The 17915-nt window shown below is 39.0% G+C and overlaps 2 protein-coding genes across 5 annotated transcripts in view; both read right to left on the bottom strand.

The window, feature by feature from the left end:
- Window positions 1–556: 556 nt before the first annotated feature.
- Window positions 557–5863, bottom strand: si:ch211-198a12.6 (uncharacterized protein LOC563253 homolog). Of its 3 annotated transcripts, none has more exons than XM_067421034.1 (2): window positions 5693–5863; window positions 557–4012 (listed from the first exon to the last, which is right to left on the bottom strand). In XM_067421034.1, exon 2 carries the CDS (start codon window positions 3863–3865, stop codon window positions 2291–2293), a length of 1575 nt encoding a protein of 524 aa, XP_067277135.1. In that variant the 5' UTR covers window positions 3866–4012; window positions 5693–5863; the 3' UTR covers window positions 557–2290. The 3 variants fall into 3 exon arrangements, with proteins under 3 accessions (XP_067277135.1, XP_067277134.1, XP_067277136.1); XM_067421033.1 differs by having other exon boundaries at window positions 557–4009; XM_067421035.1 differs by lacking the exon at window positions 5693–5863 and adding an exon at window positions 5327–5456.
- A 2080-nt stretch (window positions 5864–7943) lies between these two features.
- The window catches only part of stox1 (storkhead box 1), a 28829-nt gene continuing 18857 nt past the window's right edge, over window positions 7944–17915 (bottom strand). For both annotated transcript variants that reach the window (XM_067420854.1, XM_067420853.1), the window contains 3 exons: window positions 11368–11520; window positions 8997–11292; window positions 7944–8406 (listed from right to left, as the gene is read on the bottom strand). In XM_067420854.1, coding sequence (XP_067276955.1) covers window positions 8259–8406; window positions 8997–11292; window positions 11368–11520 — 2597 coding nt within the window. In that variant the 3' untranslated portion in view covers window positions 7944–8258. The remainder of the gene's footprint in view (window positions 8407–8996; window positions 11293–11367; window positions 11521–17915) is intronic.

Below are 17915 nucleotides of genomic sequence, written 5' to 3'. Positions count from 1 at the left end.
TCAGTACACGCTCTGGCGTCGTGTACGTATAAAGACATCACTTCCAGTATACACGATCTGGTACCGTTTACGCCAACGCCAGAAGTGAATCTCGTAAATGACGCCAGAGCGTGTAATTGACCTTACCGGAAGTGAAGCGCGCTCCAGGCTGTTGGATATAGCGTTCTTGAGGTAAAAAATGATATAAATACAGCTCGATTTGTCACACATACTGATCGTTTTGTGTCTTAAGATATCAATGTATCATCATGAGCCACAGGGCTCTCTGTGCATGTTGGCCAAGAATGTTTTTTTTTTTTTTTTTTTTGTCTGATAGAATTGTTACCCATTCACATACATTATATGACTGTCTCACAGCAACGGTTGGAGTTAAACACCTTCATTTGTGTTCTGAAGAAACAAAGACACCTACATGTTGAACTGGGGGGTAAGAAGATCCCCCAACATCCCATTTTCATTTTTGGGTGAACTATCCCTTTAAATTCACTAAATACACTACATACAGTAGACCTTGATGGATGCAAGAAGGTACTATAAAAAAAACTGTATGAACCTGTTGATAGTCAACAACCTTTATTTATCCATATATGTGAGCCACTCAAAGATGGGGGAAATAGACAAATGGGACAAGAATTGACCATTAAAGAGGGCAATCAACATATGGATCAATGACAATGCAACTTTCCTTAACCTCTAATCTATAAAGAGGCTTGTTGACAGTAAATTAAAAGACATAAGTAACAGCGTAAACATTCATGTACAGAGAAGCAAAAAAACAAAAAAATCAAATTAAAACATTGATTAGTATGGAAAGAAACAAAAAGGGAGGAGAAGCCAAAACCTTATTTTTTTCTATTATAGCTCAGCATACATTTCTACACGGCATGCAATAAGGCACCTAACTAACACAATGAATAAACCTATGCTACGTGATGAAGCAGAATTGTTATCCAATGGAAAAGAAAGAGAATAGTTCCGATACAATGTTCACTCCCATAAAAACGGTATTCCTTTCATTTCCCTTTCAATTGCCCAAACCTTATTAAAAAAATACATCCATTTGTAAAAGATTTTCTCCATACACAGAAATGTAAATAGAAAGCACAAACGCATGGATTAAGGTGAGAAAATTAATCAAACAATTAAAAAAAAGCAAGCTATATTTTGTATTTGCATTAAAGTATACACAATCTATTATTATTATTATTATTATTATTAAATGTTGATACTCTATACACTGCTGTCCGACTTTAGCAATGGCTGAGAAAATCTGAAAAATGCGCAGTCAGCCACTGGTAGCAGGGAGAAGCACTAAAGAAATTTAGGGGAACACTTAGGCTGAACCAAGTTTGCCTTGTATAGTAAAATCAGCTATATAATTCTGTAGTCCATTGAAAACTGGCACCGTGAAAAGTGAAGAAAATTTCCCAACAGAATTTATAATTTATGATTTTGTTGGGTTGACCCTTTAAGAACAAGATCTATTTTTCGACGATGTAGAAGATTACATTTTGCAGTTGTGCTGCTCTCATGAGCCAACTTCAGGGAGTTAATACGCTGTTTTAAGTTACAAACTCTGTTGGTTTGCATTGTAAGGGGTTTGATGATTAATATAGCCTTTATATTTTGCAGGACAGCTTGTTCAAAACTAGCGACGTCCCCTGAAAGCACCATCCCACTTCACCGACAATAGATGGATAAGACTAACCAGATCATACATCAAAAATGCTCCATTTTCAGAAAATAACAGCACTACTTACCTATACATATCTATATAAAAGAAAATCAACATATATTTACACATGATATCAGTTTCTCAACCCATTAAATGATGCAGAGATGGTTAAAAGATACAGACTAGGGGAGTGAATCGTTGCATCTAGACTATTTGCTTAATTGTCTGCCACTCAACTGACTTGACTTAATACTCGGTTTCAAGATTGTGCCAGGCTTTGATAAACTTCCAAAACCAGCTTAAAGCACAAGTCAGTGAATATGGAATCTCAATATGTTTTGTCTATGGTTTTAATAACACACCACGTTCCAGAATTACATATGTATCTAGTCATGTGCACATTACACAGGGGATTTCAGTGTCAATCATACCAAATTGAAATTTACTCCTCTTATAAAGTCAACGGACTTGATTTTAGAACAAGTTCCCTTAGAGCAGGTCCACACTGACTTTCTGGATTTTCTTGCATCTTTTGCCAAACCCTTTAACATTACAAGCTGGCCTGAATCATGGATGAATGGTAGCACACCACTTGTGGTGCAAAGGAAAATAAGCTTATTGATCAATATGAATTCTGTGATGCCTAGACAGAGAGGACGAATGATTGAAACCCTTTCCACACTGAGCACACCTATATGGTTTCTCACTCTGAAGGATTCTCTGTTTCAAGATGGTAGTGTGGGGGAATCCCTTTCCTGTTGCAATAGCACTATAAGTCGACTTATCCTCCAAATGAACCCGTTGGTGCCTTGCAAGAGATGAGGGATGATTGAACCTCTTTCCACATTGAGCACAGGTGTAAGACTTTCCATCAGAATGAGTTCTCTGATGTCTGGATAACGACGATGAGTGATTGAAGCTCTTCTCACAATGGTTGCAGCTGTATGGCTTTTCACCTGTATGCATTCCCCGCTTCAGTGTAGTATCGAAGGGGAAATCCTTATCACCCTGGGCATACATCTTGGCCTCCAGGTGGACCTTGTGGTGTCTTGACAAGGAAGAGGAATGGTTGAAACCCTTGTCGCACTGAGAACACCGGTAGGGCTTTCCACCCTGATGAACCAGCTGATGCTTCTTGAGGTGGCGTTTCCTTACAAAGCTCTTTCGACACTGGGTGCACTTGTAGGGCTTCTCCCCTGAGTGGATTCTCTGATGCTCTCTCAACGTGGCCGCTGCAGCAAAACATTTTCCACACTGGGTGCATCTGTGCGGCTTTTCACCAGCATGAGTCTTCTGGTGCTGTTTAAGATTGGAAGCTGTCGTAAAGCCTTTACCGCACTGAAGACATGTAAACGGCTTGTCATGGGCATGCAGCTCCTGATGTTTTTTGAGATGACGTCTGCGCACAAAACTTTTTCGGCATTGGGTGCATTTGTAGGGTTTGTCATCCGAATGCATTTTCATGTGCTCCCGGAGAGTGATGGCAGCTGCAAAGCTTTTACCACACTCTGAACACCTGTGTGGCTTTTCAGGAGAGTGCATCATCTGGTGCGGTTTCAAGTTAAATGCATCAATGACTCCTTTACCAACCATCTCAAGACCAGTGGTGTAACTTTTCTCTTTCATGTGAATCCTCATGTGACTTCTTAGGCTGGCTTCAATAGCGAAGCTCTCACCACAGTGGACACAAATGTAGGGGTGAGTGGCTTTGTGGATTTCAAAGTGTTCATGCAGATCAGACATACAGTCAAAAATCTCACCACACTCACTGCATTGCAGGCCATGGGCTTCGTGGATGATAACGCCATTCTCTGACTCCACTGTAAGCTCCCCTCCATGGTCAGACTCCACCTTAACAATATGTTCTCCACCACCTATCTCCGTCTTTAACAGCACCTCACCAAGCAAATGCTCATTGCCTTTTATTTCCGCACTGCTGAAATACTGATGATGATCATGGTGTATTTCAGATTTAATATAATCATGGTCCGTCTCTGTTACCACATCCACGCAGGTCACTGCCCCTAAATCACCATGAATGGCCTCCAGGTCAAGTCTTTTGTCCTCTTGAGTCATAATCTCTGTCTCTGCTCCATAATGCAAGTCACCGACTTGAGTATGGGCTATGACACACTCAGATCCCAATGTATCGAGACCTGGTGTGTCACAGTCAGTCTCTGACTCAGCCATCAGGACGCACTCCAGCCTGACGACTTCCGTCTTCCCGGTTAAGTGAAACTTAGCGTTGCTCTAAGAGCACCGCTTTCCCGCAAAGAAATGTGAAGGGTTGCCTGCCACAGGCTCAGTCAGTTGTTGAGTCAGGAGCAGTCCTGCCTGCTGGAAGAAGGAACACATTTTAACTTGATAAAAAATACTCTGCAGAAAACAATTAACTTTCCTCTCCACTTTACTACTAGAGAAACAAAAGTAAAAATAAGGCATGCAAAACATTCAGACGCTAAAGTAGTGATCTCACTAGTTATCTAGAAATTAAATAATCCTGAAATTAATTTAAAGAAGACGAAGAAACAAATTGCTTAAACTAAATAGGTAATAGGCAAGGTTTATGTCTAGCCATAAACTTAAAATCAGGAGACAACAAAAAAAGTGCATAAATCCAAAAATCAACAGCTTTCAAAATCGATGTAAAAAGAGAGTTGGATAAATTAACAGAACTGTAAACTGAGCTGTATACACCATAGCTCGCAAAAACATACTTAAAATAAAATGTAAACAAATTAACCTCATCTTGAAAACCATAAAGCTACTTAGCAAAAATATCAGTGGCTACAAATTGGCTAAGGTTAGCCTGTGGGTAGTTTATATTTGGCTAACTTGACAGGCTGGAAATGGATGAATCTGCAGTTCATACATTCAGTTCTCTCAAATGAATACTGAATCACAGCTAACTCCTTTAAAAATGCCTCACATATATAAAAAAATAAAACCCATGTTTACAACTTTCACATACTGCTGGTTTGTCACTACTGGCTAGGATAGCTGGCTAAATAGCTGCTAGTTAGCTTCCTTGAGCCTGCATTATCAGCTAACTAGCTGGCTAACTAGCACAATAGCTGTATCATAAAATGAGACTGAAATGAAAAGCGACAGACTGCCTTAAATTCGGAGCGCCACTTGTATTTTATAGTAATACATTCAATTTTTAATGCCGCACAGCCACGTAGAGACTGACGTTACAGCTTCTAGAGAATACGAGTTTAAGGGTGGGCATCTTGTCCGCCAGAGGATGGAAGAGCTAACTAGCTGTAAAATGGCCGCCGCGACTAGCTTCCGCCCCTCATGCAAGCACGCAGATGCAACACGCAACGTAAGGAAAAGCAAATAAACCGGTCACAATAATACTAGGTTAGTTTTACTACTCGCTAGGAATCCGTGCTGTCATAGATCTAAAAACTCGAGATTATCAAGACACACGGCAAACCGCTCGAGTTACTGGGCTAATCACTGATGTACGCTATTCGCGAAAGCCCGGGAAAGGCGCCCCCCTTCTTACATAACGCGTTTTTGTTTCGTGGCGTCGAATTAAAAACAAAATTAACATGTACCCAACATCTTTAGTGGCTATATGTTATTCTCAAAATCCCCCAAATTTACTGACACGAGCAGCGCGTTGCTATAAGCTGTGCTTACCATGCTATAGTCCTAGCCCATTTTTAGCTGTGTGAAACAAACATGGCCTGTCGTCCTGCTAAGCTGCATCGCTAGCGGAACACTAGCTGCCTCCGCCGCCATTGCTACTGAACACCTCCGAACTTCGTGACGTCCACAATTCATCGGTAGCGCTGCCGAGCGCTACTTATCGCAGTATGCTCAAAAATCGACCAAGAGTCAGCATATGCCACATCGTATGGTGTAACGTTAATTAAATAGCAACATTGTCTCAGATATAGCACGCTAGTTAGCCAGCTAAGTTAACTTGCAACGGTATGTAAAACCCTGACGCACATAAACATTAAACGGTCATGTATAAACAATTTTTACAAAAACATGTCCGACCTCTTGCCCTTTAATGGCTTTTTTGCGAGATCCGCTGCTGGTAGTCACGGTGTAGTCAACGGCCTGAAGATCTTCGTTCTGTTGCGTCTTTACTGCCTGGTTGCGGTTTGCACTCTGTCACTCTTTCTCTCTCCCTCCCTCCGTACGTACGTAACGGGATGGCGCCGCGGATCATCTGGCGCCAACTATGTTGGAGCGCATGAGCAAAAAAAAAAAAAAAAACAAAGCGGCGAAGAAACAAGCGCTCGAGCACCCCCTATAGTCTCGGCGGAAGGCACAGTCTTCGCCTTCAGTCCCAATCAATTATGCACAAATAACATTATAAGAAAATTAGGTCAACACTACTATAAGGTTTGGTTTAATACATTAGTATCATGTACTAACAATGAACAATACTTTTATAGCATCTATTAATCTATTTAATGTTAGTTTATACATAGGCTACATTTAAACATTCCTTGACAATAATTATAAGTGAATATATTATGAACTGACAAAAATAAATTATAAAATATTTTATTCAAATCACCATGAATTCTAAATGGAATATTTAAGTATTTATTATGAAGGATTTATCAGTCTGCTATTTGTGCATTCATAAACTTTAATCAAAAGAACTTCCCCTCCCTCTCACAATTACTTTGTTGGCTATTCAATGTTAGAGGATTTTGTTTTTTTGTTGTGATATTTGCAACAATCTTTGTGTGTGTGTGTGTGTGTGTGTGTTAACAAATTGAACCTTATTGTAAATTATTACCAAAAACAGAAATACACTTTCACCAAATCCTAAATAAACTTTGATTGACATTGACATGATCCCAAATAAAAGTACTGACAAAATACAGACTGTGTGCACACGCACAGGTGAGCCTTAGAGGTTGGTGTTCTTGATCTAACCTTCCTGCTTAAGATGATCATCTAAAACCACTGTATTAAATGTAATTAAAACATCACATCTTGTCATGTGGGGAACACCAGTTAGGAGGCCCTAATCCAAACATTAAAAGGATGTGAGGATATAGTATGGCCATCCTGAGGAAACATGGCTTCCTCAAAACACTGTGATCAGAGACCACTAGGGTGCGCCCTCTCCCTTAAAAAAGTTAAAAAAGCACGAGCGCCATTTTTTGTTGACAATTTCTGATGGAAAAAGGTAAATACTGTATTGGTATTTTATTTTATTTTAAAAAGAAAAAAAAAAAGACATTGCTTTAAACCTGGCTTTTTTGTTATTCTTTGCCAACATTTTAAAGAATTTAGAACTCTTGAATAGTAAAAAAATACAAGACAAACTGGCTACATTATAGTGATTCAATTTCACTGACCTCATAAAAAACATGGTTTGTAGCCTACAGTATGCCTGCTGTCGTTTATGAACTGGTTTGTAGCCTACAGTATGCCTGTCCTGGCTTTTATGAACACACGCAGGAAGGCATTGTTCTCTGCCAGTGAGGCTGAATGAAACATGACACAGTCAGCCATCATTCAATACCTGTCATTCAGAAACCTCATCTGTTTAGCTCCTGCCTGAACCTGTAGAGCCTCTCACCTCGGCCCCCTGGTTACAGGTGCTGGAATCAAACTGTGTGTGGCTAGAAATGCTTCTAAAATAGTTGTGCACCACCCACATGTCCTACTATGTGTCTGTATCATACATTTTATAACAGTAAGCTATGGCTACCTCTACTTGCCTTTGTCAGTTTTGAATGCTGCATTAGCTGCAGGACAGGTCTATCATGAATTGTTCATGACTGTCAGTGGCATTGTAAAGGTGAGCTTTGCTGACTGTAGCAACTCAACTGACAATTTTGATGAATTCAAAAAGTATTCATCGCCATTCAACTGTACTGGCGGCCAAACTGTTCATTTGTAGAGGTACAGGTGAAAACTTTTAAGCTAATGTGAGGAACTTGGAGATTTATTAATGCAAATATGTATGCTTCAGGCACAGATAGAGATTATTATGCTCCTTTTACACACTCACCTTTAGTGGTATGACTTATAGAAAAATTTAAATGTATTCTTAACAAACATTGCTTGATTTAGAAATTACACTTAATTAAATAATTGGGGAATGATATTTCCATGTAATTACATAAATGTATGCCTTTAATACACATACCCTTATTTCTATTGCTGACAGATTTATGCATATATTTTCACAAAGCTGTCTGTTCCCCTAAAAATATTATTTAGTTATCACCCATTTGACTGTTGTATATTTCAGGCCATAAGTGTATCTAACAAGACGCCATTTTTAAACACTTTATTTCTGCGAAATACCCGCCATTTGTACATAGATAACAGAGGACTGACTTGAGCAGATAACTCCTTGTAATGTTCAGGTTTTCCCTCTAAACAGCAAAAGACATGTACAAAATTATGTTAATAAAAAACCCTTAAAATTATTAATCGGTTAAAATGTAAAACTGTACTGAATTAGGTATATAAAAACCACAACCTACATTCCATTCCTAGTTTTTGTGTGGTGTATTTACATTTGTTGGATTATATACATTTTTACATGATAACTATACCCAGATGCTGAGCTACATTTTAATTAGTTTTAAACATTCATGACAGGTGTAAGCTTGAGCAGTGAACTCTGAGGGTGAATGCCATTGGAGTGGATATTTTCAAGGTTCTGCAGGAAGCCACGATGCTTCAGTCCATTAAGAATAGCCGAGTTACTGGAGGTTACACTCATGTGTGTCCTGCAAATAAGCAGTGAAATAAGAAATATTTAATCTGGAATAAAACCATCTGTAAAACTTTCTGAAATGTTCCTCCAAATGTAAGTAAATGGAAAGAGTTTAAATACAGGCAACCATTAACCCTTAAACTGTACTTAGTACTAAGTTTGATTGTAGTATAAATACTTACGTGAACTTTTAATTGTAAAAACATTAAGTGACTGTATTTAAATTATGGATCAAACACATCTCAGATTAAAGGGATAGTTCACCTAAAATTAAAATTCTGTCATCATTTCCTCACCCTCAAGTTGTTCCATACATGTATGAATTTCTTTCTTCTGCTTAACATATTTTGAAAGAAGATATTTTGAAGAATGTCTGTAACCAAACAGTTGATGGGCCCCATTGAGTTCTATGGTACACCCACCCCCAGCCCCACCATAATATGGAAATCAACGGGGCCCATCAACTGTATGGTTACCCATATTCTTCAAAATATCTTCACTGGTGTTCAGTGGAAGAAATACATTTATTCTTGTTTGGAACAACTTGAGGGGGAGTAAATGATGACAGAATTTAAACTATACCTTTAATGACCTTAGACTAACCTTGGAGAGTCAATCCCACTATCTGCTGTGTAACTCTGACTCTCTGCGGTTTCTCCTGCACAGGCTCTTGAAGGATCATTCAGGTTTGCACAGATGTTCCCAGCATTCTCAGATGTCTCTATTTTGCTCTGATGGCAGACCTTCAATTCTTGGTGACGGATCCACTTGTTAGATTTGCCAGCATCAGCTTCATCTGCAGATTTATGTATGGTCTCAGAATCAGACTCCACTTCGCTTGTCTGACAGTAGTCAAAAATGCTGCTTTCCAGGGCTTCAGTATGTTCATTATCTGCCAAACTGGATTCATGTAGTCTTTTCCTCAGACACTGGACTTCTTGTCTGGGGCTAGCACCTTTCTGAAGGATCTGGTGATCAGAGGACTGCCACCTGTATTCATGCGGCCTGTGTGTGGTTCTGGTGGCTTTGTGATGAACATGCTCCTCAATGAAATGGCCATCCCAGCCACCATCTGCACAGACAGACTCATGGAAATGAGCCTTACTGGTTTGTGATAGCTCACAGTCAAGTATGCATTCCTCATTTAGGCAGACAGAGCTACAACCATCCTCATCCTCCCCTACTTTCTGATAGTTGTGATGTTCATCATCTGTATAAACCTCACTCTCAGTCTGGCTTGTGTTTCTGTCTAAGGTTTGACCATCAAGCAACTGATGACTTGTTATGCTGCCAACTTGCTGGTGTGAGGACAGCAGATCAGGACGGTGATGAGACTCGTCTTTACTGTTAAGTAGATGTAGGGAAAGCCTACGATGAATTGTAGGTTTAGGCCGTGAGATGGGTATTTGTGTTGAATCAAAATGTGAAGGATTATCTACAATGTTATTTTGGTCAGGAACATTTCTCAAGTGTCCATCCTTATGTTTAATTTCTTTTAATCTGTCATATCTGAAGTCTCTGCTTCGGACTTTATTCTCTCTCAGCTTAATTTTGTCCTCTATCCTCAATGTGCTGCTCTCAGGGTAGGCTGAGCTGTAATCTCCACAAAGCTCTTGTACTGGTTGAACATCCAGAGTGGAGTCCACAATCTGAGCTCTCTCATGGACCTGTTCACAAGGTGCATCCTTTAGTGTGTGTGATTTCTCCATGCTGTCAGTTATCGCTTTGGCCCGATGAGGATCCCAGGATTTTGACCGGTGACCTGTCTTTTCCCGCCGTCCGGTGGTTGGAATCTTGGGTTCTTTCCTGCTTTGTTCTTTATGGTTGATGTTTGTTTCCACATCTCTTCCTGGCAATCCCAAAAATGGGTTGTCTATTCGTTTTTTGTAGACACATTTAGGATTCAGAATGGTACTCTCTACATTATTGTCTGGTTCATCCAAAGCAAATTCTGCTCTGGGGTGAGGCATAATCTGATCATCTGCCTCTAAATCTTCAGCACATTGAAATGTCTTATTCTTTGCCCTTTGTTTCTCTTTGGATGAAGGTCCTCTTCTCTTGCTACGAGTAGCTCTAGGGGCCAATTTCTTCCCCATGGCCTTTGAGGTATGGTGCCTCTGCTTAGCCAGAAGAGTTTCGGTGGAAATGCCCTTGTCCACAGCTTTCTCTGTTCCTCTCTCAGCTTTCTCCTCCAGCTTCTTCATAAGAACTGTGTGCTTTACTAGATTGTCCACAGTCAGCTCTGGGTTGATCCGTTTGATGATGGCATGCTCTAGATCCCTGGGGAGGTTGTTTAAGTCATCCTCATCCCTGACAGGCCATTCCTCTGGTGGGAATTGTCCAGAGAATGTGGCATACTCTTTCTTTAGTTTGTTGTCCTTCTTCCCTGTGTTTCGTCGGAAGAGGTTAAGCCCAAATTTGCGTCCAGCTTTCTCCTTGTCCTTGCGGCTTGTGTTGGTGGATTTGCTAATCTCACTGGCCTGGTAGTCAGCTGCAGTAGATGTGGACTGATGCTGAATGGAGGGTTTGTGTTCTTTGGACCACTTGAGGCTTTTCCCAGTGCACTCACTAATGCTGATGGACTGATGTTCTTGGACAGATGGAGGTACAATGGACGGAGGGGTGAAGCAGCTGCAGGACTTACAGTGGGCCATGACAGGCACCTCACTAGAGGTGTCCATGCAGCTCTCGTTGCTCACCAGGTATGTGATGGGAGGTGGGGAAGGCAGTTCAGTGTCGCCAGCACTCCACCAATTCCTCTCTTTCTCCATGTTGTTGGTGATGAAGTATGTTTGAGGTGTGACTACAAAGTAGCCCTCACCAGTATGATAGATCTTTCTCTCCTTAATAAGCGTTCCCAAAGCATTGTACAGGATGTCCTGAGTGGGAATGGTCATTCCTGAAACAAATATGTGTTGGTGTAAATATATGGGTAATATACAGTTATGTGAAACATTATATAATATTGTGTTACCTGGGTGTGCTTTCATCATGTGATTGATCAATGCTTCCTGGTTTACGACAACATGGGCCGAATTCATGTCTGATATGACAGAGCACAATATTTCAGACAGTGGAATAAACTGAGACTGGGAGATTGGTGACATCTGCACAGGGGAGAGATCACCTATAGAAAACAAACAAAAAATATATAGAACATAGTTAGTTGGAGTCACACTTTGTAGCTATGTGAAAGTGAATACCACACAAAGAATACCGTAACATGTAGATCCAAATAACATGTCTAAGCTAATTCATGGCGAAGCTAGGCATTAAGCTTTTCAGGTACTTGGATCATCATTTCCTTGTCCTAAAATGTTAGTTGCTTGTTCCACAATATTTCCATAAGCTTGCAATTATTAATGTTAAGCCCTATAATGCATTTCAGTTTTAACTACAATAGCAAATGGTTTCTTCAGTTATCTGTGATCACTCAGAAAGCCAAAGTCTTGATTATTAACTAGGGATGGCTAGATTAATTGTTAAACACTTGTCAACACTGACTTTCCATTCTGTTTTTAATTAATTAACCCCAGAATAATTACACTCGGCAAGACTTACTCTAAAACTCACAAACCTGGAAACAATATTGGTTGATTTAGATACAACAGCATATGTTGTTAAAAATGTAAAGTTTAGAAAACACTCAAAGTTCCCTCAAGTGTTTTAAAATATAATATTTACTATATTACTTATATGTAAAAGTAAACTAAAGTAATGTTTTAAAAGAAGCCATTCCTATTCCTGACCTGCGGATTTAGCTTCATTCATCTGCTAGTTTCCATTAAATGTCTGACTCTCTGCTCACTTAGCAACTAATCCATTCTTCTTTGTTGTAAGAGCACTCAGAGAGTAAGCAGAGTGCTCAGAGTAAGCTGAAACATGCCTTTGCCCATCGCTTTACACTTTTGACACCGTTTTTAACATTGGAAAAACATCCCGTCTAAGGTCTTAAACAGGAAACATCTCATCTAAGGTCTCTGACCACATGTAGTCTGAGAGGTGTAATGAGAGGAAACCCCAAAATGCATGCACTTGATAAATCCATTCTTGTCTTCCTTTATTTTCAGGAAGGTGTAAAAAATGTGGAAACAGCACATCTTTAGGTTGTCCTTGGGATGTATATAATTGTTTATATTCTTTAATGGCAGTAACTATCTGTTTAACAATACCAGTCTTTTTGGGAGTAAGTGTGCTTCAAATAGTCTTTTTAGAGAGAAAGTGGGAAATGTTTTGCACAACAATTGAGAGTTCCAGCTCCAATTGAGCTGATGTGGGCATGTGGTTTTACTAAGGACACATGTACACTTAATTCCTCTCTCCAGGGAAATACCCTGGGCTCATTGTCTCATGGAGCTGCTTTGACAACATCTTTTTGTCACAAAGAATACCGCACCAGATACCATGGCAGCCATGTCACACTGCAAACAGTGGCAAGGAAAAAGTAGAAAGGGAGTGGGACAAGTCTCTTCAATTATAAACTACAAATGAATATAAAAACAACCAGTGGTTGACTTTGAAGCATAAATTAATTTGAGTAAACAAGATTTGAAAATCACATGTGAATGCATGTCCTGGCTTATATAATAACCATTTTGTCTTTATCACATTACCCAACAGCACTAGCCACTCAACACAACTAGGCAACTTTTATGGTATTGAAATGACAAACAAGGTCACCTGACCGCAAAAAAAAAAGAAGTAAAAATAAATAAAATAAATACAATCATATATAAAAAATAAAATATAGAAACCATAACAAATTAATGCACAATTGAAGTTTGAAATATTTTTAGATAAAATTCTGGTCATGTGATTTACAACCTGAAGACAGGTGTACGAGGCCCACAAAATACTTAAATATCGTAATATTCAATTATTATTTGATAGCGTGGGTAAATCTATACATAATCCATATCATATCACCACACATATAAATGGCTCTGATTATCAGCTTCAAATGTTAATTGTCAAATTTGTCAATTTGTTAGGATTGAGTTCTTAAAGGATCTTTTAGTTAGCCTGACTCTGCCCTTGTACTTCCGCTCAATTTTCAGTAATTAGTCTGGGACTGCAGTGTATTCTTAGGTTTTCTCAGAATTTTGTTTTACTGGTCAAATCAGCGAACAGAGGGAGTGGCTGAGAACGATGACGTTGATGTCGTGCGCTAGTTTGAGTTGTAGTTCAGTAATGGTGGTGGAGAAAGATGCGAACGAAACCAGAAATTCAGTTGTGGGCCTGCTGCCGAATATCCAGAAGTAAAACAATAACAAGAACAATCTTTGCTGAGGTTTGTTGGTGGCCCTCCTCCCCAAAAGGGTGAATTCGGGAAAAGTTAGATTTTCCAGCTCGCTCCGTTAGTGGTGAAGGAGTTGGCTGAAGCCTTATTTTCGGATGGTAACCGTTTCTATTGGGGTCGGAAGGTATTGCCATCATTTAAGTTACAGGAACTGGTCAGTTATTATTTCATTGCCGTCCGTTTCCCATCACCCACGTAAAAATCCCCGGCCGAGTTACCTACTGCTTTTGACAAACACCAAGGTCGTGTGGTGATGTAATAGCTTTCTGAATCCACATATCTGAGTTTTCAAGAATATATCACTTCAAAATTCACTGTTTATAATCCTTTTTGACCACTGCAGAGCAACGTACAGTTGCGCTTTGCTGTTATGTGGATACATTTCTAGACTTCTATTTCTTTAAAATGCTGGCAAGTATTTACAAGAGCAATATATTTCATCACCGCTCAAACAAATTAAAATAAAAGCACAAACATTTGAATTGGTCCGTTGTTTAAAGCATTCCCGATTACAAAACTCTCCCCTTCACCGTGGCGTGAATAAATCACAATCCGAATGCACGAGTTTTAGGTTTTATCCTATGGCTTTATCACTGAGGTGGCCTGCACATTTATTTTGATGGATTTCCATGTGTGACCAAATATTAGCGATTGGATATAACAGATTGAGAATGGCTCTGGACAGATCCAATACAAACCAAAACAGAGAACCCGCCTTCGCAGAAGTAAACGCTTGACAATCGAGAGTGGCCAGATATGTACAAATGAAATGTACCAGGGATGGAAATTAGCACCCGCTTCACCTACCGGCTACCGTGGCGGGTAAATAAAAATAGCATACTGTTTCACCTCTTTGTAAACTTTGTTCAATGCATGCGAGTGCGGCCGTATGTCTGAATATGAGCAGTCGTTTTCCCCGTCATTACCCAGATGTAGTGCCAGAAGACGCATATACGAACTCGCGCACGCTGAGAGAAGATCTGTCTCTGTGCATCATCCGAGAGATTAAATAAACTGCTTAAGTATCGTAGAGCTTGTAGTATTAATTTTTCACATGCAGTTACACATTGTGGGTTAAAAACAAGAAAGTGGCTGGTAAAAACATTGAGTGGCTGGTAGATTTTGAAATCCACCAGCCACAGTGGCCAGTGGACAAAAAAGTTAATTTCCACCCCTGAAATGTACGAGAGTCTGGTAAGACCAGGGTATCTTTTAGTGGCTTTTTGAGAGAAGTTTTATTTGTCATGTGTACAGAATGCAGAATACAGATTTTTTACACTGAATGCGTCATTGCAACATAATACAATAAAAAATGAATGAATTAAGCAAGTATTTACAGTAATGCGTGTATATAAATATATACTCCACACACACACACACACACACACACACACACACACACACACACACACACACACACACACACACACACACACACACACACACACACACACTTAAACAATAATCAAGCTGTGGTTAACCTTTCTGCACCTTGACAAAGCCTTGGTTGAAGAGCCACACATTTATTTGTTTTTATAAAAATGTATTATTGGAACTGAAATAAAAATATAAAAATGTGTGTGTGTGTGTGTGTGTGTGTGTGTGTGTGTGTGTGTGTGTGTGTGTGTGTGTGTGTGTGTGTGTGTGTTAGTAAATTTGTGGCTTTTCAGCCAAGGCTTTGTCAAGGTGCAGATAGGTTAACCACAACAGCTTAATTATTGTTCGAGTTTCTATTAAAAACAACCTGGTTAGCTGTGGGCGTCAAACTTCACAGAAGGAATCCACAGAGGTAATTAACGTACAAGTGCTCTGTTGATTCAAGTGCACACATATACACCGCATATAAGGTGCTCTTCAGTGATGAATGAGCTTGTACTAATAAATACAAGATTTGGATGTGGTAAGGTTGATTCCTTACTACAGCTGTAACCATTACCTACATTATCTCTGGACCACCTTGAGTGGCTGGAACAACAAAAACACACAGCGGACTGTGATCTTTTGAAAGAAGGTGGGACAGAGAAAGTGAATTAAAGGTAATTTGATAATTCCAAACACGTTTAACCCCTAGGCAGGAGCAAGTTCCTCCCTCAGAGGAATTCTGTGCTTCATGGGTGGCTGAAATCACATGCTTTTCTAGGTGTCACACATAGGCCTGTCACGATTATTAAATAATCGTCTGATCATGGCTGTTATCTAAATTGCAATTATTTGAAAAAAATGGAAATAATTGTGCAGTTTAAATTACAATCATATACAATCACATTTAAATAAATTCCATTAAATGCTCGATATTGTGTCTCCTTTTCCGGCGTGGAGAAGCAGAGGAGTCAACAGGCACAAAGATGGTAAAAGGTCTTGTGGGTCTAATCAGACTGCATTATATTATATTATATTATATTATATTATATTATATTATATTATATTATATTATATTATATTATATTATATTATATTATATTATATTAATTATATTATATTATATTATAAATCTTAGACAGGACTACACAGAAAAAAAAACGCTTTTCTTAATATTTGAAAATAAATCAACTAAATACTCTTTTTGTATTTTACAATACAAAATATGCCTTTTTCCAAATCCATCTCACTAAAGAAAGTCCTGCATTATACAGGTGGAAACACTAATATTGTGAGTTTTAAAAAGCCCAATTATTTGAACATTTTTGTGGTGCAGTCCCTTCGCGCAGCAATAAAAATGTCCTCAGAAGGTTAAGAGGTCAACTATCTCATAAAATGGCACTTTTTAAAGAAAATTGAAGTAAGGGATTGACAAACTTGTGTGTACTAAAAAAAATCAGCATGCACTAATAAAAGCTTGACTTTAGCTGGTTACTCAGTGGGGAAAATATATGTTTAATTTAGCAAAAGATATGTCTTGTGTCAAATAAAAAATGATCTCTTGTGGTCACTATGACTTTGAAAAACAAAGGGAGACTTGCACATCTACACATCAAAGATGTCTTTAAGATCTCCAGACATGCCCCACAGCCATCTAAAAGTTATGGGTTACTTTAAAAGACTGGAAAATCTGTTTCAGGCTGATTTCTCTGATCCGATTTTGCGTGGTTTATGTGACTTTTCACATTTTTGGCGTATATGCTTACCAACACAACGTCATTGCCATAGAAACCAATGCAGATATTCCCGAAAAACTAAAGAGTGGCATAAACAAAACATTTGGATTACACAATGTTGACATCAATAATTTTAGATCAGATTCCAATCCGATACACAAATAATTGGATTTGAACATAGCCTTAGATCACTTTAAAATTCGCTATGAGTCCACGACAACACGACACACGACGCCCTCTATCATAATATCACTTCAGTGCTTCAACTCTTTAAAGCCAAAATATGATGCATGCATGATTACATTTTCATGCAGTGGACAAATACATGCAAATCAAGGTTTAAAAAGCCCCATAGATCTCTCAGTCACATAAAGCTTCTGTGGAGATGGTTTAGTTCCCCTTGAGTTCTTCTGCTGGAACTGAAACATTCACAGTAATTGTTCAGGACTTCAGACACTCTATTAACACGAAAAACAATGAAGCAAGCAGAATCATATGTTGATTCAGTTCACTACTCAGTATGTATTTGTGTTTTCATGCATGCACACGTTCATGTCAGCCTTTGCGCGTTGTTGGTGGACTGATTCAAATGTTTTTGTGCTATCATTAATGGCTAGGGTTCGTGTCACACCTTAGGCTGTACAATGTCAATGTCACAAGTAAAAAGGCCAAAAAATCCTAAAAGGCCCCAAGCGTTTATCCCTTTTACTTTACCACTAACAAAATATCAAGTGTGTTACCTATCAAGCATGCGTCTGGTGTAGTTTTCAAATGACACGCCTGTGTTAAATGTTAACCATGTCGCATGTCAAATGGGAAAAATGAAGCTCTTCTACTGATCCTCCCACAGGGGTATCATGGATGAACTCTCTCTCTCTCCCTTTCTGGTTCGTTAGACTGATTAAAAGGGCCATTTTACAATGTTGACATGCTTCATGATACTCTGTGGACTTGTGTATTGATTAACAGAAGAAACCGCTTCACGGTGATAACACTGCTGACGAAATATGTCTCCACGTTTTTGTTTTCATTTTGAAGCAATAGTATGCCATTTTTAAGTAGCAATTTATCATACAGCCGTTACAGTGATTGACACTGACAAACTTGTGAAGTACAGTGAAAATGAAT

Source organism: Pseudorasbora parva, chromosome 17 (genome assembly GCF_024679245.1).
Source record: "Pseudorasbora parva isolate DD20220531a chromosome 17, ASM2467924v1, whole genome shotgun sequence".
In the NCBI taxonomy this organism is placed as follows: Eukaryota; Metazoa; Chordata; class Actinopteri; order Cypriniformes; family Gobionidae; genus Pseudorasbora; species Pseudorasbora parva.
The sequence above is the reverse complement of the archived record's forward strand: the minus strand, read 5'-3'. Positions and strand labels throughout refer to the sequence as shown.